We start from the raw sequence: 27,995 nt of genomic DNA on the forward strand, positions 1-27,995 counted from the left end.
TAATTTAGTTTTATTACAATAATTTTAATAAAAAATTAATTGATTAAATAATATGATGCATGATGTTATTTTTATTGTGTTTATAATTTACCATTGACTCCTGACATTTGATTTTTTTAAGGACGCTGCTAGAAGAGTTAAATGAATAAGTAATAAACAAACATTTTCGCAGGTGATAACATTGAAATTGTAATTTGTATGTGGTTTTGAGTTTTGACTTGACGCTATGTATCAACAAAATTAGGCTTTTTTATTTCACAAATTGTGATCTTAAAAATGTGAACATTTACTTGTCATGTGCATTCTATCGTTTTTAAGTAGGCAATTAATGTCGATGAACCTTACGCTACCATGTCTGAGCAAATTGAATTGGATGATTCCAACCTCTGTATATCTGAAGATGCATTTGAAAAATTTCAAGCTATCTCAATGTATGAAGAAAATGAGTATATTACTCTGACCAATGTAGTGCCGACACAACCACCTGAGGGTAGCCTTGGCGATAATACAAAAATGAAATCCAGTGACGACGCAATGGTTAATTTGAATACCGACGGCGAAGTGTATGTAAACACTCAGAAGTGCCCTGGCGAGCCACAGAGCCCGCAATACGAGCTGGCTGAGAATTGTGACAGCACAAATGTTATACAGCCGCCTTCCGGAGAGTCCAATAATTCCGCCGTAACATCTAAACACGTTTACAAGAGAGATAGAAAAAACAAAACAATTACCGAAAGTGGTGAAAATATAAGTGAAAACTATAGTGAATCTGTGAACATTGTAGACAGTACTAACGAACCTGCAGAGAGCATTGAAGATATCCAAAATTTTATTCGAAATACAGAGCCAGAATTGACGCCAAAAAGGCGAGGGAGAAAACCAAAGCATTACAATATTAGTGCTGATGTTTTGTCAGGGCCAACAATAGAAAAGTCTAAGGAAAGTAACATAGATACACTTGTTCCACCTTTGAAAACAGAAACAAGTATTACTTATAAAAAAAGACTACCAAGAAGAAGAGTTCAATCTAGAAGATCTCCAGAAACTTCAATCACCAACATCTCATCATCAAATGAAGATGAACTTGCAGTAGTTGATATCACCAACCAGAGTGTATCAACTGATACTAGTGAAGCATCTAAACGAATAATGAAAAAAAGAGGTAGGCCAAAAAAGACATCAGACAACATAGAAACAAATCAAATACAGAGTACTAACATTGTGGACAATCCCAAGTCACCTGATATATTAGACTCTTTACAAGAAGCCCCAGTTACCAAACAACCCAAAAAAAGAGGTAGGCCAAGAAAAAATAGAAATACTGAGCAATTCCAAGGTGAAAGTGGAAGTGAAAATAATGTTTCATCACACAACACCTCTTTAGAATGTGATGATGATGACATATGTTTAAGTAACATAAGCAAAATGGTCAATAAAAAACCTGATTCAGTCGAAGGAATTGATAATGAGGATAAAATAGAATTAAATGATCTATTGGAAATTGATAACAATACAAAACACACTGAAAATGTTAAAAAGAGGGGTAGACCTAAAAAGATACTTCCTGAACCTGTTTCTCAGGAGTGTGACAAAAAAAAATCACAGGAGGATAGCCCCAACAATAAAAAATTGCATGAGGATGGAGATGACGTCTCTCTGAGTGAATTTAAAAAGGCTTTAGAAGAAAAAATTGCAGTACACAAACTAGAAGAGACTTCTGACACCAAAATTATACAACAGTCCTCTGAGAAAGACATTAACTCAACAAAAAATGATGAACAGATGCAATGTTCCAGTAAAAGGAATTCTAAAATGCCAATAATGTCAGATTTTGAATATAATTTAGACAATGTTGTTATTGAAAATAAAGAAATTGAAAACACAGATTCACAAAAAGATGATTATTCCTCTCTTTTAGTGGAGGATACATCAAGGAGACCCACCAGGAAGAAAATTAGAAAAACATTACAGTACCATGAAGATGAATCAGATGAAGATCCTTTTGCTAATGTGGAACTCTCTGATGATGAACCTAGAAAGAAAAGAAAAGGTAGAAGATATAATTCAGATGATGAATACTTTCCTGGAGATAGAACAGAACCAGCAACACCAAGTTCATCTGACAGTGAATCTAACATTGATTTGGACACTGACAAAAGAAATAGAAAAAGAAAGTCCTCAAAGAAAGCAGACAGCCAGTCCCCAAGAAAGAAAGGACGGAAACCAATAACAGAAAAGACTGAAGAAACAGGAAAAACTTCAGATCAAAACAATGATGATGATTTAATAACAAATGATATTGAAGATTGCCTTCATTCATCAGTCATTAAAACAAATGATGAAACATCTAAAGCTTGGGGTACCACAAAAGAGTTTGAGAATTTCTTAGCAAAAAAAATTCAAGGTACCAATTTAAAAATTAAAAAAGTTTCATCAAGTGAAAATGCAGATACAATAACTCCATTACAAATACCTACAATAGATACTAACGAAGCTAAAAAGACTATAGAGATGTGTTCTCAGACTACAAAAATAAGTACAAGTAATATTCAAGTGCAAACTGGCTGTATATATGATGTCCCAATGAAAGAAACTGTCAAACTCACCGCAGAACAATCTGCAAAGTCATGTGAATTTTTAACAAGCATAGTGAACACAACAGCAGAATTAGGTAAACTCATGACTCAAAAATCTGAAGACTTTATAAAAAAGAAAATAAACACTGATCATGTCACAGACACTTTCAAGATGGACTATTGTGTCAGAAAATCTTTCTTGTTATTTAAATTAGCTAAGCATAACCTAACACAAATGGAAGAAGATTTAGCAAATCAATATGAGCAATTCCTTCATAAACATGATTTATTAAAATATAGAGAAGAACCAAAAACAATATTGCCAACGGCCAAAGCTGATAGTGATAGTGATTGTGAGATTGTTGAAGTACCACAGGAGGAAAAGGTAAAAAAAACTTCAATATCAGAAAAATTCAATCCCAAAACTGTCTTTCTCAACAAAGAATTATCAATAAAAATTGCCAAAAAGCCTACAGATGATAAAAAAATTAACATCAAAGGAAAACATACAGTTTGGATCAGTGATTCTGTGATGGTAAAGAAAGTCAAACCTACACAGTCTTTTTTAGCCCAGGACAGCCGAAATAAAAAACCACCTGATCAAAAGTATGTTACTGCAGAAATGGTAAGAGATTTTTTTGAAGATTATTATAGAAAAAAAACATTGGCCACATGCGCTTTATTTACTTCGCCACAATGGCTTAAATTGAATAACAATTATATTTGTAACTATTTTGTGACCAAACAAGGATTTGCTGCTAGTACCAACAATAACGAAACGGCAACTTTTGCTCTGACTAGTGCCAATACTAGTGCTAGCGCAACTGACATGACTCAAAACATGAACACAGTAAAAGGTATATTTACAACATCAGAAACTATCAGTCCAGAGCCATTAATGACATTATGCACTAAAGTGCTACAAACTTTTTTTCATACATCATCTTCTAAAATAAATACAATAAACTCAAACAATAATCAACTTGAAGATGCAAGTTACAATATAAAGGAAAAACCGAAAAGACTGATGGAACTTTGCATAAATGTTCTCAATTTTACAAATGATGTCAAGGATAAACAAGGCCGAAATGGATACATTCATCAGTTGCATGAACAAGTGCCTTCAAAGAAACCAGTTCCATCATTAAAATCACTGTGTCACAAAAAAGTCACACAATTACTTGTTAATACTATAGCGTCCCATGAATCAATTTATAAATGTGATAATTATCTGGAAAATACCAATTTGCATCCAAATAATAATAATATTGTATTGAAGGAACAGAAAAATATTAAATCCTTATTTTCTCTATGTACGGAATGCTTTAATTTTAGAAATGATTGTTCTGTCCAATATGTTCTTTATCCTGATACAAAACAGCAAGGAAAAGCAATCCAGTCTTTGTTTTCTCTTTGCGTTGAGTCTATTCGCCATATTCATGAGAATTCTAATAAAAATCTTGAGACCTGCCTTAAAACTGAAGACTTCATGGAAGAAATTATGCCCAGCAAAATAAAACAGAATAAAAGAGAGTTGAAGTCTTTAATTACTCTTTGTGTTGAGTCTATTAACCTTAGGATGAATAAATCTGAGTTACAGACTATGAAGCCAGTAATAAAACAATGTAGCGGAGATATTAAAACATTGTTTTCCCTATGTGTGGAGTGTATACAAAATATACAGATGGCCCAAAAAAATAGATCTCCAAAAATTAACATACAAATGACACCTTCACAGCTTCTACACACACCTCAATCCTTAAAGAAAATATGCTTTAAGTATATGTTGGGTTTACTTTTTAATAATGAAGAATTTACGTATATGAATCAAGATATAAACACTGAACCATTATATAGTAATAATGATTTAACAGAATGTTTTACCATAAACAGTGTAAATACATTGTCTGAAGAAGCATTCCATAGTCTTCAAAACACTGCAGAGCACCATCTTTATCAAGAGTACGACAATGAAGAATCCTATTTAAGTAACGATGATTTTGAACCACCCTATGAAGAAACCGAAGAATATGGCATAGACGATAATAACTGGGCATCTCAAGTCCAAATGAAAGAACTTAGATCATGTGCCAAAATAAACAACCTGGCAGATACACATAATATATTAAACGGCGACGGCTTAGACACCCTACCTCCTGTAGCCATAAAAACTGAACCAATTGAAGATGTATCTGAAAATGTGCTCAATTCCATTACTGTAAAGATTGAGCCTATGAATGAATTAGATGAAATGATCATGATCCCGGATAGTGTCGTTACAAAAGCCGAGACATCGGTAAATTCTCAAATCACTGATCATAGTCCACGTCCAGCTAATATCAGTTATTCTGCGGAAACTTTTGAAGAATTTGTGCGTAGAAGTAAATTAATGTATTCTTTAGACGACGAGGGCTACAGAGAAATTTACAGTCAAAGTAGTTCAAGAGTACGTAGACAGTTTGAACCAGACTACGATGAGATGAATGATGGAGTTGATGGCCTTCTCGTTCCGCATACTTATACAAATATTTATAGTGCAAAAGATTGTCTGATGGAGAGTAGTTCTGATGAAAATAATATTGACAAAAATGCCGGAAAAAAGAGACCATCTAAACGTAAAGTGAAACCAAAAAAGACAGCTACAAAATCAAATAGTAAAGACGTGGCCCCGCCAGTGAAAGAAAAATCCAACTTGGGAGCCAGTGAAGTCGATGAGCTTACAAGAAAAATGAAAGATAGAATACGACAAGAAGAAAATGACAGAAAGTCTTCCGAATCAGAACTCGAAGATTTGCCGTTAGGAAAAAGGAGGAATAAAGGAAACGGAAAGGATACTAATAAAAAACCAGTATTCGATAAGTCTGCCAAAGATGCAATACAGTGTAACGATGTAGATTCGACCGAACCGATAGACAATTCGCAAACCTCTGTCATTACAAATGATGCCGCGAAGATTTCTTCTAATTCTGTCGAAAAAAATAATTCATCAAATATAACAGATAAAATAAGAACCCATAGAAAAAAGAATTTACACACATCCTGTAATTTCAAAGGACCTTTGGAACTCTTAGAATGTGAACCTACTATACATGTAGATGGTAATGACGATGACCAAAATCTAGCAGAGATTTTGAACGAATCTATTAGTGATGGTGTAACTAAAAGCAATGGTGCTATAAAGGAATCTAATAATGAAGTCACAAAGGAACAATTGGCAGCTAAAGAAGGGCGTGAAATTGTTGACCGTTGTGGTTGGTCATGTTATCCTATTAATACCAAAGATACTAAACTGTATCAAGAAGCTTTCGTACTATTGGATAAATTGCCAGAGTCTTTTGTCCAGACATATCTTCAGTATCAAGAAATTACTGAACATAATGAGGTGGACAGGGAAATAGACAGGTAATAGAAATCATTTCCAGGTTGGTTCTTTAAAATAATATCAATGTACTAACCATTTTTTTATCACTTATAGGTTAATAAACGTAAATTCATTAAATAGACTTTCCAAAGAGAAAGCGAAAAGCAAATTGCGTAGCAAAGTCGGTGTTACTGAAAACAGTAAACCAAGCCAAAAAGATACAAGTCCCATACATGAAAATACTGAAGATAGCGAACAAGTTTATGAGTTCGCGCCTTCTGATGATGACGGAGCAAATTTCGACGACGAGCTATTGCCTCCTGTATGTAATTAATATTATAGTATCAATTACTTGGTTATTTATCTATTTTATACAATATGTATTCTTAGTTGAGGACTTTATGGAAACATAACAAAAATCGTAAAAGTCTTATCAACGTGTGCGTACCCTGTGCTGGGTACTTGTTTGATCTGTCTTATCGGTTATTACGTATAAATATGACGTTTAAGTACGAACTGTTTTCCCCTCTTACTTGAAACCTAGTTTAGGACATGCAAAAATACCTAGGTGTCAAGAAAATTTGGACGAGAATCGAATACTTAATAGTCTTCTTAAACAGATCCCTTAACTAACCATACATAGTGTATATTTTATTATAGTACAATATCTATTAATCACCTATCTGCCCATGTCGTATTAATATCACAAAAAGGATTTTGCTTAATTTCTACGACCGCCCAACAAGTCGTAAACTCCCATGCAAATCGTAGTCAATTATAATTGAAACGACCTTACCCATGTCAAAGCAACAAGAATGTAGAATTTTTACAAATTCAAAAACTAAACTTTGAAAAATGTATACTATTTCTTTATAAGGTGCCTCAGAGGAATGCAGACAACGTTTTAGCTAAAAGTTCCCTCATGAATGACGAGAGTGATGACGAAGGGAGGTCTAGTCCTAAGCAAGTTAATATCAAACAAGAGCATGGTGATGCGCCAGTCAAGAAACGCCCAGGACCAAGATCGAAAACGAGGGCAGAACCAACTATTCCTGAAGGTGAATTAGTCTTGACTGCTGACAAGATGATGAAAGAGGAACTCACATTGCTTCATGCACCGGTGAACATGGACTCCACTGAAGTGAATGATGTGGATACTACGCATAAAGAGTTGGTTATTCGAACTAGAAGTGTAAGTGATATTTTGTGTTATATTTCTGGTTTAGCCATTTATTTAAATAAATAAAAATTTAATAATAATAACTAAGTGTCAATTGTTTTACATAAAAATAAAAAAATATATAATCTAATATCAAGTCTTTTATGTAGATATTTTTAAAGGGAAAATTGGCAATGTGTAATCATAAAAAAGTAATATTTAAATTAAATAATTTTATAGAAAACGCATAAAAAAATGCAGCATACAATGAAAATCGAAGATGACTCGTCTTCGGAAGAAGAGAAACAATGGGTCAGCACTAAGGAAAAACTGCTGAAGAGGCTAAAAAAAGCACCAGATGCTAGGTATGTCGCATCCTTACATTCGTATTGTGTACTTGATTATTCATTATAAATGATATTTTGTGGTGTTGCTCATCGACATTTCAAAGAAGTAAAAACTAATGAGAAACAATACCTTATCAAGGAAACTGATAAAACAAATATTTCCTCTAACAACTTTTGTGTAAATTCTTAGAAAAACAAAATTCTCAATCCCATGTCTTCTTCTTCTTCACTGAGACTTCTTTTTCTTTATAACTCTGTTTGTTCTTCGTATTCATTATACTTTACCCTTTTTCCCAGTGTCAGTGACGCTAAACGGGCAAAAATGGTAACAGAGTTTATTGAAAAACGTGGAGATGGTACCGAGAGCAGGAAAGTGTCGCGAGCCAAATATCGTGGATCAAAGAAGAAGTTTTTGGAACGAGAAAAACAACTGAAGTATGTATTTTAGTTACTGTTTTTATTTATTAAAACCTAACTAATATTTTAGACATAAGAACATTCCTGAAACTTCTATGCATTAGTACCATGTTGTTTCGTGTTGTGTCATTAACAATTAGTATTGTATGTTTTTTTTTCCTGGATAAAAAGTAGTCCATAGCACTCAGGAGTAAAAATAAAACAAAATTGTTTTGATAGTGTCTGAGATTAGAGCGTTCAAACGAAACATACAAACTCTTCTGCTTTGGGTATTAGTCCAGATGTATGAAGTATGAACTGTTATTGTTTATGGTCCTTTAATTTTCTTTTTTGTATACCAAAATTGAGTTTAAACCTCTTTACTGTTTTTAAATACAGGGTGTTGTCGAAAGAACTATACGGCGAAACATCTTCAGACGCGGTTCATCCGCGCAAGAGCTATATGACGACGATGAATTACAAAGGTCGCAGAAATATAAGGAAGGTTATAGACAAGAAATCTCTGGAAATTAGTACCCTCAAGGCTAATATAGAAGAGTTGGAACGAAAACGCAGGTTGAATGAGCGGCAAAACCGATTGGTAAGTACCCACTATTCATCCAAATTTAATCAATCAAGAAAATTTAAGGAATATTATTTACAAATTTTGTTTTATTAAGAAATCATTTCTGTGTATAAATTGTATTCTATGAAATTGTGATGTTTTATCAGTTCATTTACCTAGAATTTTGTGGTATGAAATAAAAAAAAAAATACTGTTACGTGTAAACGTTAAATATAATAGGGTAGTTTATTTGTTTTTATTTTGACAGTCTTATTCGGAACACCAAATAATACAAAAAAATGAGCCCTTTTGTGAAACCAGCGATAAAATGGTATAACAATTCATATTGAAAATATTGTAATGTGTAAGAAAGAGTGCGTAGTGGGAATAGCGCGCTAGCTCTTTCTTTCGCACGCATAACAATTGCTGATGACGTCATAAAATAGTATTTCGTTTCTTACGTTTTTAGACATTCCATCGGATTTCAAAAGTTTATATCTTATTGATTTTTTATTAAATTACTAGCTTCCGCCCGCAGCTTCGCCCGCGTGGATTTCGGACTTCAAATATGAAGGAGGTGCTCAATTTGTCGGGATGTTTTTTTAATGTATGGTGGTATGCAGGTGGTCCGATTGTCCGGTCATTTCCGTCATACATGATTTCTGTGTAGCTTTAACCATTAAGGTTGCACACGCGACGGAAGCTTAAAAAATAGAGTAACTTTTCCCGTTTTCCCAACATTTCCCTTCACTGCTCTGCTACTATTAATTGTAGCGTGATGAAAAGTATACTATAACCAGCTCAGGAGTATGAAAAATAATAGTACCAAGTTTCGTTAAAATCCGTCGAGTAGTTTTTGTTTCTATAACTGTTATACAGACAGACAAAAATTTTGCTAATTGCATTTTTGGCATCAGTATCGATCCCTAATCACCCCCTGCTAGTTATTTTGGAAATATATTTCATGTACAGAATTGACCTCTCTACAGATTTATTATAAGTATAGATATAGATATAGATAGATGATCGTGATTTCTGTATTAAATGACGTAAATCTTGGGTTTGAAGTAATAAAAAATATCAATAAATGGCCTATAATCTTACCCCCTTATTCATAGACGTTTTTTATCTAACGATCGAGTAAGGCTGTGATAACAAGTCTGTTGCTCAGTGCTGACGGCATGGCAGTCGTCGCAGTGCGTAGACGTAGGGCCGTTGTAATTGGCAAATATTAAAATACAACAATAATAACCAATCACAACGGCCCTATGTCTATTTCTCAGTGCCGTTGGGCACTGAGAAACAGGCTTGTTATCACAGCTTTACTCCGTCCTTAGATAAAAAACGTTTATGAATAAGGGGGTTAGTATTTTCATATGTTTTAAAATTAAGACGGAATCCAGAGCTCAAATTCTTGCCGTAAAAACAACAAAATTGTCTATATCATTATCTATACTATTATATAAAGCTGAAGAGTTTGTTTGTTTGTTTGTTTGTTTGTTTGTTTGTTTGTTTGTTTGTTTGTTTGTTTGTTTGAACGCGCTAATCTCAGGAACTACCGGTCCAAACCGAAAAATTCTTTTTACGTTGGATAGCCCTTTGTTCGTGGAGTGCTATAGGCTATATATCATCACGCTATACCCAATAGGAGCGGGGCAGTAATGGCTAATCTCAGGAACTACCGGTCCAAACTGAAAAATTCTTTTTGCGTTGGATAGCCCTTTGTTCGTGGAGTGCTATAGGCTATATATCATCACGCTATACCCAATAGGAGCGGGGCAGTAATGGCTAATCTCAGGAACTACCGGTCCAAACTGAAAAATTCTTTTGCGTTGGATAGCCCTTTGTTCGTGGAGTGCTATAGGCTATATATCATCACGCTATACCCAATAGGAGCGGGGCAGTAATGGCTAATCTCAGGAACTACCGGTCCAAACTGAAAAATTCTTTTTGCGTTGGATAGCCCTTTGTTCGTGGAGTGCTATAGGCTATATATCATCACGCTATACCCAATAGGAGCGGAGCAGTAATGGCTAATCTCAGGAACTACCGATTCGAACTGAAAATATATTTTTGTGTTGAATAGTCCTTTGTTTGTGGAGTGTTCAAAGTTATATATCATCACGCTATGACCAATAGGAGCGGAGCAGTAATGGCTAATCTTAGGAACTACCGGTTTCAACCAAAAAATTCGTTTTGTGTTGGATAGCCCTTTATTTGTGGACCGCTATAAGCTATATATCATCACGCTATGACCAATAGGAGCGGAGCAGTAATGGCTAATCTCAGGAACTACCGGTTTGAACTGAAAAAATCTTTTTGTGTTGGATAGCCCTTTGTTCCTGGAGTGCTATAGGCTATATATCATCACGCTATGACCAATAGGGAGCGGAGCAGTAATGAAACATGTTGCAAAAACGGGGAAAATTATGAGTTTTGAGAGCTTCCGTTGCCTGCGCTGCGTAAACGGTTAAAGTTATGCAACAATGATGTATGACGAGATTGTTTCACTTAAAAAGTTCTAAATAATATAACAAAAGTCCCCCGCTGCATCTGTCTGTTACGTGTTAAACTCAAAAACTACCCAACGTATTAAGATGAAATTTGGTATGGAGACAGTTTGAGACCCTGGGAAGAACATAGGCTCCCGGGAAACTACTATTTTTATAACGGAAAACTTTAGCTTGAAAAACTTTATAACGCGAGCGGAGCCGCGAGCAAAAGCTAGTTGTTACATAAGAAGTGTCACATTATCACATTTAGCAGTATTAATTCACCCAGTATCAATTCAGTTTGTGACCATGAAGGCTGCAATCTTTTCGAAACTTCGAGAGAAAACAACAATATAAATGACCGCGATAAAACCCCTAAAGTTATATTTCAAAGTATATAATAATTTCTAGAGGGAGCACCTTGGCTGCGACGACAATGTGAACGTGCTCGTCATCAACGACGAAGTGTGCCTTGAGTACGACTTCGACGAGGACCAGCCCGTCGTCACCGTGCACGCGTTCTTTACTAAAGTCATGAAGGCGCACCAGGTTAGCAATTTTGAGCTCTATTTACAGAATGAACAAATCAGAATGTCGCTCGACTAGCGCCACAAATAGGTGCCAAACGCTGTTCCAGCAGTGGAAGTATTTATAATAAATAGGCTTTAAAAAAAGGAGGAGGTTCCCAATTAGTTTTTTTTTTAAGTTTGTTACCTTAGAACTTTTGACTGGGTGAACCGATTTTGATGATTCTTTTTTATGTGCTTTCTATTTGTATATTCTATGGCTCCGGACGTTTTAACCTCGGATTGTTGTTTTACTCATTGGACACCAAATGTCTGACTCGTATAAAAGCAAGTTCTTACTTCCCCGTTGATGACCCCAGTCTCAGTATTATGGCATGGGTCTAATACTTTTTAATTGATCTTTTTCTTTACTTTGACTTCCTTAACCCAATCGCCTTATGCCCTCTGTCTGTATGAAAAGGTATATTGTCTCAGATTGAACTTAGTTAAATATAATTTGTAATGAATGATTCTGTTAATCGTTGTTTTATATGCATAACTTAACATTTTATTCATCGGTGTTGCCAGTACGAGGGCGTGAAGTTCATGTGGGACGCGTGCTTCGAGAGCCTGAGTAAGATCGGGTCGGGGCACCCCGGCGGCGGCTGCATCCTCGCGCACTGCATGGGGCTCGGCAAGACGCTGCAGGTGTTGGCGCTGCTGCACACCGTGAGTAGCTACACGAATCACTCGCTATCATAGGACTGATCTCGAGAATAAATCATTAACGGCCGTTTGCAATACACGATCCCAATTTTAATCTTGGATCTGATTCCGAGTATATATCGATCAAAATTAGTCATTAGTAAAAAACCTTTGTTTTAATTGATCCATTTTCGCGATCGATCTGGAGATAGATTGGTATTGTTCATTTAAATCGACCCATTTTTAAACTTAATCCTTGGGCATGTTAAATTTATTTGAATGTAACATAAACATGATAAATTCCTGTGTTTGATTTTCTTCACCATTTTAAACACAATCGAATCACTTGTTTTTAAATCCCTAATTATAGTTTATATTATTATTACATTAGTTGGTTATTTTTTTGTCTTCTATGTACAGAACCCTTAAATTAAACTTAGACAGTCTTTAAATTATAAGTTATCAATATTCATTCAGGTATTAACGCACCCGCAAGTGGGTATGAAGCGCGTGCTAGTGTGCTGCCCTCTGTCGACCGTGCTCAACTGGGTGGACGAGATACACAAGTGGATCGGACCCGTCACCGACCAGCTTAAGGTCAGTTTACTGTATACTGTGTGTAGCGATACCTTTGAGGAAGGATATAAGTTAATTCAATGAGGGCAAATTCACTATCAGTTTTAATGTTTCTAAAGTTTAATATAACGTAAATGATCACATTCGAATATATAACACAATTAATGAAATTTACTATCTACTATAAGTCTAATATTAAAACCGCTTCTACAATATTACCTTTATTTTTCCATCAATTTAAATTTCATTTTAGTCATTTTAAAAATCGTTAATCATTCTTGTGTCTTTCTACAGTTTTTTTTTTCTTTCCTATTCGTTCGATTTGACCACGTGACATATGTCACTTGGTCAAATCTTGTGTTATTCCCATGCATTCATTTTCTACTAGTGTTAATGAATATAGAAAGACATCTTGCCTGAAGCCCCAGATATCGCATGGAACAGAGTGGACTTATAAAGTGATGTTATAATATTTCATAGCGTCACTACTGTTTAAGATTAAGTCGAGGAGCACAACGTCATCGCCTTATCGATGTTAAATTAGGGCCACACATTACTCTTGTTTAGTGTATTGAAATAAGAGAAAGAAATGACTTTTGTATGGGAATAAATTTATTTTCTGACACAAATTTAGACATGTTTGAGGCCCTGAACTTGGAAAATAAATAATTAATAGTTGAATAATTATAATATTATATCAATATCAAATATTTATATGATTTATGCATTTACATGTCATTTCATTTTTTTTTATATAAATTCGTGACAAGACATTTCTCTTAATTGTTTCAAGCCGCGTAAATTAAAGAGGAAGCTGCAGGTAATCTAATTTTAAAACATTTTGAGGTTTTGACAGTATTCCTTTATAAAATCTTTGGGTGGAAATTGATGTCAATTCTTTAACTCATTTTTCTTCATAACTTTATATAATAAATTCTATAGAATGTGATATCATTTTATTTTTGATACCTTTATTTCACTGTATTTTATGAAAATATTATTGTTCACTCTTTTTATACCCGAGTTATTTATTAGTGGAAACTTCAGTAGATTTTTTAATACATTTCTTTGTTATTTACATTTGATGTTTTTTGTTTCTTTCTCAAATAATAAATAAGTAAAGTTTTTTTTTATATAAAATATATTTCACGTGTTTATTTATTAATTACGAGTAAAACTCCACACAGGTATTCGAATTGTCAAAACTAAAGAAAACATACGAACGAGCGTACCAACTTGAAGACTGGTACAACGGCGGTGGGATATTTATTATCGGATACGAGCTGTTCCGAAGTTTGACCACACTCGACCCTGTAATTGACCACGTGCGTCCAACGATTGTGAAAAAAATCCGCAAAGCTCTACTAGACCCCGGACCTGACATCGTAGTGTGTGACGAAGGGCATTTACTAAAGAACGATTGCTCGGTGCTCGCTGTGGCGATGAGCCGCGTCGCCACCAGGCGCAGGATAGTCCTGACCGGCACGCCCATGCAGAACAACCTGAGAGAGTATTACTGCATGGTGAACTTCATCAAGCCTAATTTACTGGGGTCCTATGCGGAGTATTCTAATCGGTAAGTGACTTATTTTTATTTTTCGCGGCAAAGTGACACGGCTGCACCTGATGGTAAGTGAAGTGGCGTCCAACCGATTACCCCTCGGCAGTCGACACAGTTATGCCGGCCTGTTGGGACCGGATATACACATTACACACATACACATTACTACACTTTCGAATTTAAAATGTGATCTTGGTGGAAATTTTGCTGTGCTTATATTGGAAATAAAATTTTATGTAATAGATAATGTTAGAGAATGATGAGCTATGTATAATTGAGGGGGGTTGAAGAGGAGAAAAAGGGAGCATGGTGCAACTGCTCCATTGGAACACATTAGAACATGTCAATTAGTTACTTCATATAACTAGTCTTATTCGTTATATTACTGTATTCTATGTATTAATTGTAAGATGTATGTCATCAAAATCAATAGTGTTTTTTTATTAACCATTCATAGTAAACTACTGACTATATAACGGTTCTTTCACAGATTCGCAAACCCAATAATGAACGGTCAGCACAGAGATTCAAGCGAGGAAGACATCAAACTGATGAAAACCAGAACACATATATTGCACAAAGTATTGGAAGGATGTCTCCAGAGACAAGAAGCCTCAGTACTATACCCGTATCTGCCCAAAAAACACGAGTATACTGTGTTCATACCGCTTACGAAGTGCCAGTGGGATCTCTATAAACATTATTTGTATACATATTGTAAACAAAACAAGCAAGGCATACTGAAGGACTTTCATATACTGCAGAAGATATGGTCCCATCCTCAAGTGCTGCACAACTTTCATACTAAGTTGAGTGATTATAAGCGAACGAAAGGTATTGTTTTATTTCTATAGTTATTTGTAATTGTGTTGGTCACGCTGAAGTTAGTCACAATTGGTGCGGTACTAACTTCAGAATAGTCTAAATAATTCGAGATATTTAAGTTTAATTAAGAAATTTTTATTAGGTGCAATAAAAATACAATACTCTTGAAAATTATAAATAATGTTCTATCATAGTTACATGTACAAACAATATGAGATAAATAATATACTATCATTACCAAGTGTTGAAAATTTTCAGAGGAAAAACTCGAAGATGATTTAGCAGCGGAAGACCTGTCGGTAGATGATATAAAGCCTACTGATACTGAGGTGTGGTGGCTGCAGTACCTCGACGGAGGCAACATGCTGGAATGTCTAGAGAGTTCGAACAAATTCGTCGCTGTGTTCAGAATACTCAATGAGTGCGTTACGCTGGGTGATAAAGTGTAAGCAATTCACTTTTAAAATTTATTTAAAAATATAAAGTAATATTCATTGAAAATTATAATTCTTATGGAATAGCTTAGTGTTACCCTGTGTTTTATCGATAATAAAATTTAGAGTAGTAGAAATAATTTAGATTGAAAATATTTTTATAAGCCGATGAAGTAATACCTGAGGTAACAAGAGGCCATTTTATAACCTACCCACCTACCTTCCTCTGCCCCTTGGTACCTTTTTTTGGTAAATATCGAAAAAAAATATTTTTTTCTAGTTTAATATTCTCGACATCGCTATTCTGCCTGGACACGCTAGAGTATTTCCTGAAAAAGATCAACTGCTGGAGTCTGGGCCAGGAGTACTACCGGCTAGACGGATCGGTGCCGCCTGAAGTGCGCCACAAGTGGTGCCGAGAGTTTAACGCCGACAACAACGTTAAGACTAAGTGAGTTGTTGCACCTTCATGGGTTTTTAGAATTATAGTGGCCTATTTGTCGGTACCGACGGCACTCCATCACTGTCGGTACGTATGACATTTCATGGTCTTATAGAGTACAGAACCTTTGGTGAGCAAAATGGACACGAAAATTATGTTTGTTTGTCAAATATGCTGTATAAAAACAATATATCGTGAATAGGGTGGTTGACTTATTTTTATTTATAACTTATTTAAATTATGTCCGTCGTATAAATTGAAGCAATCATTGAAATCTACAAAAAATTCTACAAGCTATAAAGCTATTCCCACTCCGCGTCTACTCCCGCACGTAGCAATATTTGAAATTTGAATGACTGCCTCATTTCTTATTGAACTTTCGGACAACTAACTATCTGATTCCTTTTTATACTAATTGATATTACACATAAAAAATTCACAAAATCAAACATAGTCGAATACCCTGTTTCAGTGAACATATTTATAAGTAAACGACAGCTTATTGAATACAATTTAAAACATTAAAAATTCTTCCACAGGCTATTTTTAATATCGACTCGGGCCGGCAGCCTCGGCCTGAACATGACGGCTGCGAACCGAGTGATAATCCTGGACACGTCGTGGAACCCCGCGCACGACATGCAGAGCATATTCAGAGTGTACCGCTTCGGACAGAAGAAGGACTGCTTTATATATCGACTCGTTGCTATGGTGAGGAGAAGGAAGGATTATGCGAAATTCGTAATGTGTACCATCAGTCGAGCAATTTTCTTGTTTCTCGTTAATAAACGATCCCTATCTCAATCTTCAATCCGATTTCAAGAATAAACCAATCAAAATAGCTCATTTTTGGACAAGTCAAAAAAACTGGGTTCTGATTGGTTTACTTTTGAGACAGATCGAAAAAAGCGATTAGGATCATTTATTGAAAATGGCGGTTCGCCATATAAATATTGTTATCATAGAAAATACATTTGGTTCTCGATTATCTGTCAAAATATATATTTTCATACATGTCTCAATTCCTTCCAGGGAACAATGGAGCAGAAAATATACGAGAGATCTGTGACCAAGCAGGCCGTCGCGTGTCGCGTGGTTGACGAGCAACAGATCGACCGACACTACAACAGCGCAGACCTCGCCGAGTTGTACAGGTATGTACCTATAGTATTAATAAATCATAATAATTATTTCCCTAAGCGTCTGTTTCACAATGTTGGAGTAAAGGCCATCCATTATAATAGTAGGCGACGATATATAAAAGTCAAGGTTCAAAATAAATGGTAATCAAAAGAGTATTGTCGTATACGGTAATAGGTGTATAACATTTACTTAAATATTGGGAAAAAGGCCCTAAGGCACCTTAAAATTATGCCCACGGCGGTAGCATTGGCACGTTCCTTATTTATAATTTCATAATAGTTGTCACAATACAAGTGTCGCTAAAGTAAAAGACTTGAAAGCTATCTTTTTTATACGGATTTACTGTAGCTGCGCGGTAAATTTAGAGGCGCTTAAGAGTTAGACTGTCTTGGTGGCGTAGTTGTATTACGGTACAATTGTAGTGCTGAGGTCTCGGGTCCGATCCCCGGGTCACACAGTAATATTGGATTTTTCTACTTAACATTAGATCGGTGTCCGTAATTTGTGCCTGATATGATTATAGACTCGTCCTCTAGCACATCATGGAGCGAAATACGCACAGCGGGAAGTGGTTGCACTAGTTGCGCCTCTACCTATCCCTTCGGGGATTAAAGGCATGAGTATGTGTGTGCCCTAAGGGTAGGTTTGAAGATAGAAATGCGTCGCGCATTTGCTCGTATATCATATTTTGAACGACCAATATAATGCACTTATGTATCCGTTAATCGAGTGAGTTATCATGTGATATGTAGTATAGAGATGTGTGTGTGCGCAGACTGGACGAGGCGGGCGGGTCGGTGTCGGGCGGCGTGGCGGCGGGCGTGCGCGACGTGGCGCTGCTGCGCGTGGCGCGCGACGGGCCCGTGCACGCCGTGCACGAGCACGACTCGCTGCTGCGCGCCTCCGAGCCCGCGCTGCCCGAGCACGAGCGCGCCGCCGCCTGGCACCAGTTCCAGCTCGAGCGCGCCGCACAACGTAACAAACGCACTACTCTCCGCACACCGCACACCGCACACCACACACCACAGTACTAAACAACTTCATTTAGACGTAATGAGACGAGATAGGTTGGACTGCGGTTTTCAGAAGTCAGATCAGAATGTAAACCAACCTCTACGGCCGATATCATCGAATCAGAGGCGGCTCATCCGTAAGAGCGCTGGTGCAGTGCACTCCCATGAAAATTACATACTTAGCTAATTTAATAATTTATATATATTTATAATACATAAGATCCTTATATTACATTCTTTATATTTTACTATGCCTATAAAAAGTCTATTATATTACCTATATAGGTACATGTAGCGTCAATTTGTAACGAGTGGAGCGCCAGCGATTGTGCTCCTATGAAACAAAGTTTAGTACGACTCTTAGTACTGTATTCAATGAGTGCGAAAGAGAGAAATCGACTCGGGCTGACGCGTGAAACAAAAGATATTGTATAAAAAATTAGCGTGGTCTGGAGCGCCGCTCACGCGTCACTCAGTTATTGTTCAGCCAGCCGTGCGCGCGCCGAGGGGATATGCTACGTATGCGCAGTTGTCCTTCTTATGTATACAAACAACTTCAAGCAAGCTCATCGACTTCGTCAGTTAATACGCAGTTTTTTTTAAAATAAGTATTAAAAAATAGTTTGTGCGCGATATTTTGTGTTAAAATGGAACAATACAGTATATCTTTTATTAAACAGTGTGAAAAGATAAGATATACAAATAAAATAAATAGTTAGCTCTAGTTTTTCAATTATTTTTTTGTGAAACCCCATCAAAAAATTTCACGAGCCGCCTCTGAACCATATCCGTTGAACCATAATAGGTAGCGGCGGCGTATACCTGACGGCGCTTTCTACACTGATCCACCGCGTGCAACCACTTATTTTAACTTCGACAGCGCATGTATACATAATATATCTGAATTTGAACCGGTTCTGTACCGGCGCGGACCTACATCCATTAGGAACACTAAAGATACGGCTTCATAACATCTTTAATAATAAGCCATAGCGGCAGATTAAAACAAAAGTCTACAACACAAACATGTCTCACGGCACGGCAGTCACTTTAAAAAAATATATATCAATGTAATTCTTCATTCACACCTTATTATTCTTGAAACCCTTCACACCCAAAAACCCAGATATCTGATTTAAGCAGTACAATTACGAAATAATTCATTTATTATTTTTTTAATTGCAGCAACCAACGTACCTACCACGAAGAAAGGCAAAATATCAACAAAAAGTTTACAAAATGCAAAATCCAAAACAACACAAGAACAGAATGAAAACGATTCGCAAGAACCACAAACAAGTAAGGACAAAGATGTAGTAAATTGTTGCATACCGATTAAAAGTGAGAAGCCCGTGTTCTTCACAGACAATGATATCAAAAATGAAATAGCTAACGACGTGGTGCACACTCTCATAAAGCAAAATTTCCCAAACATGCAAGCGATTAAAGACGTGACAGCAGTAGTGACCATTGTAAAGAATATAGTTGAAAACGTACAAACTAGTGAACAAAATAAAACCGTCGCGACCATAGTTATAACGAAAAGTATGTTTGCACACGCGCACCTGCCACTATCAAAACTGTTGAATAAAGTGTCGCATAATTTGAACGCAAACATTGAAGCACAAATGAAACAACTCGAACAGCCCGTCAAACCGGAACCCGAGCCGCCAAAGAAAAGTGAAAGGTTAAAAGAAAAAGAAATGGGACGACAATTGAGATCTCGAAGTAAATTAACGGAGGAACCATTACCTCAACCTAAAAAAAGAACTAAAACTAAGAAGAAAGCAGTTGTTGCGTCCGAATTGACCAATGAGCAATGGGACAATAAAAAACAATCGAGTGGCGATAGCAGCGCCACGGTTTCGGCTGATGAAAGTGTAACCTTAACGGAAAAGCCCGGGCCTCTGTGTAAAAAAACATATATAAAAGCTGCAAAGAAAATACAAAAGCTGAACGACGCAGCAGAACAGCCAGTAACAACCGATAACAGCATGCCAGGAACAACCAATAACAGCCTACCAGTAACAACCGACAAAAGCATACCAGTAACAACCAATAATAATATATCAGTAACAACCGATAACAGCATACCACTAACAACCGATAACAGCATACTACTAAGTGATGACGATGACGTCACTATAGTGCAGACAAGTCAACCTCTAACTATTACCACAAAAACAGCGGGTAATGTAAATCCGAAACCTGTGCAAGTTCAGAAAACACCAACTGCAATGCCAAAATCAAAACAAATTAAACAGACTGGTTTAATTATAACCGAAACGCAGTCATTGGCAACAAGCAAAGGAAAAGCCGTGACAGAAACCAGGGATTCTGAGCCTGTGCCGTTGCACCCATCGCTTCTGACTAACAAGAACTTCATCACGATCGTAGCTCATAAGTATTTGGAAGCGACGCCGTTGCTGGACGAAGACGCGGCCACGCTAGCGGCGCAGTATAGCACGCAGAAAGCCAAGAAGGAAATGGAGGAAACTGGCAAGAGTATCACCAGCGGACCTCTGTACGATATCGCGGTCAATGTACGTACGTGTTTTGGTTATACGTGTGATTTAATCGTCTTTACTAAATAATTATGTCAAAATTAATAAGGCCATCAAATCCAATTTGATATCAAATTTTCGTGGAAACCTGTTTTGCTTACAGCATTATTAGTTAATTTTAACATCTTTAAATCAAACATCGGGACGATTAATTCAGCGGTATCTTCTATTATTCTATACACAAACAATTTAGCAACATCAGTTTAGTAGTTTTGAAATAAAAACATAGAATTTGCATTATTTGTAATAAGCCTCACTTTGATAACATATAGGAATACCATAAATAATTATACCCTTAACTAAAATCTTTAACTAATAGATTTTTTTTCTTAGTTATTAGGCATAGAGACATTGGAAAAACTTAACAGAGTTACACCGAAAGTAACGAAAGCTAAAAAAGCAGAAGCGGCAGCGACATTGCAGTTGCAGGAGTCAGTAATTGACGTCGAAAAGACCAGTGCGTCTAATGAACTGAAACCTGACAACACCCAGCTCACAAAACAGGTAGCGAAGCCGAAGCCAGCGCCAAAACAAACAACAAAAAAAGACTCGAACATTAAGGAACACAAGCTTGTAAAACCTGTAGAAAAGCCGCCAAATCCAACAGTACCTGCGGTCGCGCCACAACACACAGCACCTGTAGTAACGTCCACAACGTCTAATGTTGTGCCGGTGGAACTGTAAGTATATTTATAATATTTTGCCGCCTAAAGCCTGAGCGCCTTACGACAAAACATTATTTATTTATGTATGCAACTGAATAGTGTTTGGTGTAAAAGCCTTGCTTATAATTAAAGAAGCGTGTCTCAGGAATTTCTTATTCTTGTCCAGCCATAAACACATTTTATTTTCCCCAGGTTCAAGGGTCCCAGTATACCGACCAGCAGCCAGTATCCTCAACAAAACTACGAGGAATGTATCTTGCCCGACGACGACGACTCGCCATCTATAGTCGCAGAGACGCCACTGCCACCACCACAAAATCCAGTGCCAGTTAAAGTTGCCACTGCCAAAACGGTGTCCAATCAAAAAAAGAAAAAGCCTATTATACTTAGAACGGCGTTAAAAATCGATACAAAATCGAGCCCGGGTCTGCAACCAGCATTGGTCCAAGTGAGGACAGCCGGCCCGCAGAACGTGACGGTGGGCGGACTGAGAGGGATGATCTCAACCGTGGGAGGGAAAATAGTAGTGGACGCGTCGCAGTTGGACAACACCATCTGCTTGGACAGCGACGACGAGGAGACGGCGGCGCCGGCGGGCCCCGTGCCGGTGGCCCTCACCCGCGTCAACGCCTCGCAGGTGATGCCCATCACCCGCGTCACCACCTCGCAGGTGATGCCCATCACCCGCGTCACCACCTCGCAGGTGATGCCCATCACCCGCGTCACCACCTCGCAGGTGATGCCCATCACCCGCGTCACCACCTCGCAGGTGATGTCCATCCCTCGCGTCAACGCGGCGCAGGTGATGCCCATCACGCGCGTCGTCGCCAGCGCCGCGCCGATCCTCTCGTCTGGCTCCTGTCTCAATGTTTCCGCCGCATCGGCCACAAACAATTTCAGCAACCCTGTTGCCCTAATTGGGACGCCCGTTGCTAACACTTCCTTATTGTACACAGTAAACACTTCCTCAAACTCGTTCGTTAGTACTGCCAATAGCTCGCCCGCTATTTTGGCTGTCAGCGCTCCATCTCCATCGTTTTCCACACCCATTGTCAGTTCGCCTATCAGTATCGTCTCTAAACCCGTCAGTTGCTCTTCAAGCCCACACAAAGCAGATCAAGCTTCCTTGCCAAACACTAGTATTTCAGACGATTCGAATCTCACCATAAAGGCACAGAAGTCGAATCAATTCATTTTAAAAATAAATAACCAAACTCTTAAACTTGTACAAACAACCCCTCCACCGGATTCGGTCAAAACTATTATCAAGTTAGGAAAGAATGACATATTAATTCCGAACGCACTAGACAAAGAAGTGTCGGTGAGCAAAGAAACCATGAATCAAGACCATAGCTCCGCGTCTACAAGACCATCGACGAGAAAGGTTGTCCCCATTAAACCTGCGCAAAGTGTTAACGCCAAAAAAATAGTTGAGGCATCGACAAGTCGCCGATCGTCGTCTGTTTGCCTATCAAGTGACTCCGACACACCAAGCTCGTCAAATGCGAAACGCGATGACCCTCTTGACATATTAAAAGACATAGTTCACATACAGGCATATACCAATGAAAATGATCAGAATGAAAAATCGTTGCGGAATAAAGGGAAAACCACCCAAGACATAAGTTCATCGTCTAACAAAGCAAAGACTTTGCAGACCAATTCAATGACCACAAAGGAAGTGAAAGCATCCAACTCCGAAAAAAAAGGATCGCTGAACTTCAGACAAATAGCTGCTAAACCTAACACTACTGATTTAGTATTGCGTTTCAGCACGGATGCAGTAAAATCGTTAAATAAAAAGCTAACTACCACTCAAGCGTCGTCTTCTAAACCTACAGACAAATCCACAATGAAGGCTAAGGAAATATTGAATATTAAATTAGATAATCCTAAGGCGAAAAGTAACACAAAATCTGTTCGAAATGTTATAGATTTGACTAGTTACTGTGCTGTGGAGCCAAACAAAAGTAAGGATACCAAGAATAGTAAAAAAACAACGCAAGACAAGTCGAGACCCGCGGTGATAAACCTGACTGACAATGTTGTTTGCGTCGAGAAACCGCTGCTAGAGCTGGCGAAGAATGCGTTAACCACTGTGGATATTACGTACGTATATTATATCTGTTTAATCGCATCTTTGGTAACTTTACGTGTGTTGATATTTAAATTAAGATTACCGCAATAATATATAAATTATATTTTAGTGCATCTAACTTTGACAGATATGCTATAGCATTTTGTCTGCAGCATACATTTTTCGACTAGCTTGATAGAAAATGGGGGTGAAGTAGAGCGTTTTCTGTTTGTATTCCTTTACCTTCGGGAAACGCATACATAATATCACGAAATCGATTGTTCATAGAACACCATAATAAAAACTTGGCGCCGTGAGTGATTACGCTCATTTTCAAAATTCTGCTATAAAACTAATTTTATATTTTGCTCAGGGGAGAACCTTCGAGACCCAGACCCGCTACCAGAGCGAAATCTGTCGCGCAACACACGCCAACAAATGACAAAAAAAGATCTTCCACAACTGTCGATACGAAATCCGCAAAGAAAAAGAAGGTCAAAGGTAAGTGTATGTATACCATCATGTATGCTGTTTCACTTTGACGCGTTATATGAGCAAGTTGTTAATCCTGTCATATCTAGTTGTGCAATACTAAAAGTAAAGTCTTAGTTATATTTATTGGATCTTTGACGCTGTACATAGGGATTGCAATCCGGTACAAACTTAAATCCGGCCGGATTCAGCCGGAATCACGAGAATTCCGCCGGATCCGCCGGACCGGATTGCAATCCCTAGCTGTACAGATGTCGAGTAAGTTTGTAAAGTTAGTAGAAGGACCTGTTTAAGGAGGGTATTCAATGTTCGATTCTGCTCCTAAATATATATAAAATGTTTAAGCTTATTTTAACGGAAAATTAAGCAGCTCGGTATTTTTGCCTTCCAAAGCCAGGTTTGTAGTATGAAGGGATTATTATTATTATTATTATTTAAGCCTTTATTCATACACAACTTTTTTGCTTTGTTATTCATATAGTAAACTTTTGTTCCATTTTTGTGTATCCGTTTGCCAGGTGGCATAGGCCTCCCCCAATCTCCTCCATTCTGGCCTTTCCATGGCCACTCTACCCCATGTTATTCCTGCGACTTGTCTAATGTCGTTATCCCACCTTCTTTGTGGTCTACCTATCTTTCTTTTTCCATCCATGAAGGGATAATCAGTCATAATTAAAAGGCATATTGATACATAATGACCGATAAGATAGGCTATACAAGTAATAGTACCAAAAAGATGGACCTTTTTTTAAATAGATTTATACTCTCATTTATCTATATATTTTTGCATAAATTTTTATTAGTTTGATGCCCTAAACTGCCGTTTATTTAAATAGGTCCCTCGGCTACAAATACATTCCGTATATTTTAAACTAAGTACTATCCCGCGTACATTTTTTTCGGGATAAGGAACCCACTATTTATTTTGCCAGAAGTAGAACCCTACGAGTATGTTAAATTAAAATGTAATCTGTGTACAAAATTTTATCGCAATCCGTTCGGCAGTTTCAGCGTTTACTTTTAACAAACATCCAAACATCTTTTCGCATTGATAAAATAGAAACAGTGAGAATAAATTACACTTAAACTAGGCAATAATATATTTTTTCTCTTTCCAGAATTGACTTTGCAAGACTTCGATATAGACGACTTGGATGATATTATCGAGTTGGAATGAAAGAAGTCTTTGATTTTGGATTAAATTATTACAAAGAAGAGTTATAAGTTAAAAGTTAGTTTTATCACTAAAACAGACGTTATCTTTTTGAATGTAAATAAATATTGACATACGAACTTATGAAGAGACATGATACATTTTTTGAATGTACATCGCTAGTACTACATTATCTTACTGGCGATATTATGTCTAAAGGCAGTGATTTTATGTAAGTGTAACTTTATACAGCATAGACTACACATTAGAATCGATAAATTATCAGTAATCGATTGTGAAAATTGAAATGAACGGTAATTTTTATTACTAGTTTATTTTTGCGTTTATTCGAAAACATAAGTATTAAGGGAACGGAAAAATTAAATGTAAACAAATGTGTACCCATTTTAACAAAAACATTATTTGAAGAAGTTTTTATTTGTTTACCTTTAGAGTTTAGTTTCCTTGGGTAATTATAAGAAAACTGTCACCTACGCAAAAAAATATTTTATAATTGTTTTTTTTTTTTGCTACAAAATGGTATTCGAGTATATTTATTGATCAAAATTTATGCGAGAATTTGAAAAAATCTGTTAAATTTGTCCATTCCACGAAGCCGATCAGGTGGAGGAATTCCGCAAGGTGCATTTCCACCCAAGATGTGCGAATATTCGTAGCGAGGCTGTGAAACATTGTGACTTTTTCATTTTTTCACCAGATCACCGCTTTGCGTCCTCGCACATCTAGCGGATACGCACCCATAATACTAGCACTACACTTGGCGTATTCGTCAATATATTTGCGCCTTTTGGGCAAAGCAATATCGACTTTGTGTACACTTGGCGTACTCGTTTGAGCCTTTTGGGCAAAGCAATATCGAGTTCGTGTTCTCTATGTAAAAATAATGTGGCATTGGCCAAATAACGCAAATATTCGTTCAAATGCGCCTAGTTTAGTGCCAGTACAAAATTTAATTAGATGACGTTTTAAGAGATTTTTTTCTTAACGTTCAATTTCGCTCGGTTGGTCATTGTTTATGATCAATCGTCGAAGACCCTAATTTTACTGGTTTAATATTGTTCCTATGAGCCTCTAAATGGGTATTCTTCCGTGATATTCGGTCATTTAGAATTGATAAGGCCCTTTATTGCCAGCCTACGATAGCGCAATAAATTGGTATGAAAAATTAAGTACCTAAATTCACTTTTGCATCTCAGTAAAATTATAAGGTTCAAACGTAATAAAACTTGTTACTTGCGCGTGCGCGTACAGGTTTTAAATTATACCTGCCAATTTTAATAATCTAACTCGACTATAGTTGAAGGCCTCACAGGCCTAGTAAGATTCTGTATACACAAGTGTACAAGTACAAGAAAAATGTTAGTACACTAGATAGTGATTCTTTTAATTTCATTTTTTATATTGTGATAACGGAAAGGATACACTTTTCTTTTTTTTTAATTTTGTGAATATTACTTTACTATAATTACACGTAGACATTATGAACGTTAGTGTAAGTTTAATATTAATTATATAAACATAACCTCTGAAGAAATAATTGGATATTGGACAATTGTATGCAGAGGAACATATTATTTTGATGCTTTATTGAATAAGATATTATAAGGTATTGTTTAACACTCGTAGTGTATTTTAAATTATTAATAAGTAGACCATTAACGTTCGTGATTAATCTCAAATATTTATAATATGTGGTGTTGCGTCAATTCACTTTATAAGTTTGGTATTGTGTCCACAAAATCTGTCTTCCGTTGAAAAATTGTAATTCAACAACTCATGAGGTACTTATCATATCCAATTATTTCTTAAAAGAATGCTTTTAATGTTCTGTAAAACTTAACATTAATAATGTATATTATAGAAGATAATTAAGGTTACTGGATGCGATTTAGTTTCAATTAACAAGTGCATTAGGCGTAGTCGAGATTTAACGGGTTAGAGTTTAGACATAAATGTTATCTGGTCGCTTTATCAATCTTGTAGGCATTGTTTTTTTTTTGTTTTTGTAAAGAATTATCTAGAATATATTGATGTGCATGCGCCCTTATAATCCAGGCTACGCCAATGTATATCTTATTTCTAAGGATATGTATCTCATTATATATTATTCTCTCCACCACAGGGCCCTTCGACGATACATATGTGACGCGTGAAAGCCTTTCGGTAATGTGATTGTTTTAATTTTAAACTATGCAAGAATATGAGTGTTGTTTGTTCGATTACATTAGATACGAATAAATATATAACTGTCGATTGGTTTTTATTTATAATCCTTTTTTCAAGTCATAATTTTTTTTTACGGTTTACGCAATTTGTTCTGGCCTGGAGGACATGGTGATTCGATATTTACAAGGAGTGGATGCCCAAACAGAGATAAAATTACTAATATAACACCGGGAAGGTAAATTGTGTTTAATTTACAGGTAGTGAGCACAGGATTCCTTGTAACAATAAAATTATTAGCTTTTACTTACAAATAATTTTCTAAGTTCTCATACAAAGTATTCCTCTGCCTTGGAATTGTTTCCAAGATTTTTTACTCCATATTATTCACACTGGAGACAAGGGTTGGGCTTACAACCCTTGTCTCCAGTGTGAATTTGGAAAATTAAAGACAATTATCGTCTCAATTCTATATTCTCATATTCTTACAACAAAATATATTAAACATATTCATGTAACTTAGCACTAATATTAAAGCTGTTACATACATATATTATGAAATAAACAATTTCAATGTAAACCAATGCTTGACCAGTTTATATCACTTTATACTTAATACAAATAAATAATTCTGTAAAATTCCTAAGATATTTTTGGTTTATAGACGAACTGTGCATAGTTATTAAATAAATAACAAGAATGAAAAAAATTATAAATAAATTTTAAATTTCATGGATGACAATATAACAAAAAACAATA

The 27,995-nt window shown here is 36.5% G+C and overlaps 1 protein-coding gene across 2 annotated transcripts; it reads left to right on the top strand.

Annotated features, from left to right (window-relative positions):
* The first annotated feature begins 177 nt into the window (after window positions 1–177).
* LOC115447369 lies at window positions 178–27,324 on the top strand. 2 transcript variants are annotated; one of them, XM_037439383.1, is made up of 22 exons: window positions 178–5,978; window positions 6,052–6,259; window positions 6,815–7,129; window positions 7,337–7,461; window positions 7,741–7,878; window positions 8,239–8,440; window positions 11,308–11,445; window positions 11,991–12,131; window positions 12,585–12,704; window positions 13,871–14,259; window positions 14,735–15,078; window positions 15,328–15,514; window positions 15,784–15,954; window positions 16,485–16,656; window positions 16,978–17,099; window positions 17,864–18,063; window positions 19,287–20,644; window positions 20,999–21,345; window positions 21,523–21,967; window positions 22,001–23,439; window positions 23,781–23,908; window positions 25,018–27,324. In XM_037439383.1, the coding sequence occupies exons 1-22, from the start codon at window positions 352–354 to the stop codon at window positions 25,074–25,076; spliced, it is 12,375 nt and encodes a 4,124-aa protein (XP_037295280.1). In that variant the 5' UTR covers window positions 178–351; the 3' UTR covers window positions 25,077–27,324. The 2 variants fall into 2 exon arrangements, with proteins under 2 accessions (XP_037295280.1, XP_030030260.2); XM_030174400.2 differs by having other exon boundaries at window positions 21,523–23,439.
* Window positions 27,325–27,995: the final 671 nt, after the last annotated feature.

The sequence above is a fragment of the Manduca sexta genome, chromosome 16, assembly GCF_014839805.1.
Source record: "Manduca sexta isolate Smith_Timp_Sample1 chromosome 16, JHU_Msex_v1.0, whole genome shotgun sequence".
Classification (NCBI taxonomy): Eukaryota; Metazoa; Arthropoda; class Insecta; order Lepidoptera; family Sphingidae; genus Manduca; species Manduca sexta.

What these genes read in the sequence shown, in the direction of transcription:
- LOC115447369 (XM_030174400.2), top strand. Translation starts at nt 352, where the DNA reads ATGTCTGAGCAAATTGAATTGGATGATTCCAACCTCTGTATATCTGAA. An exon ending in GTGGACAGGGAAATAGACAG is followed by an intron (nt 5,979 to 6,051) that starts GTAATAGAAATC and finishes TATCACTTATAG; the next exon opens with GTTAATAAACGTAAATTCAT. An exon ending in TATGCGGAGTATTCTAATCG is followed by an intron (nt 14,260 to 14,734) that starts GTAAGTGACTTA and finishes GTTCTTTCACAG; the next exon opens with ATTCGCAAACCCAATAATGA.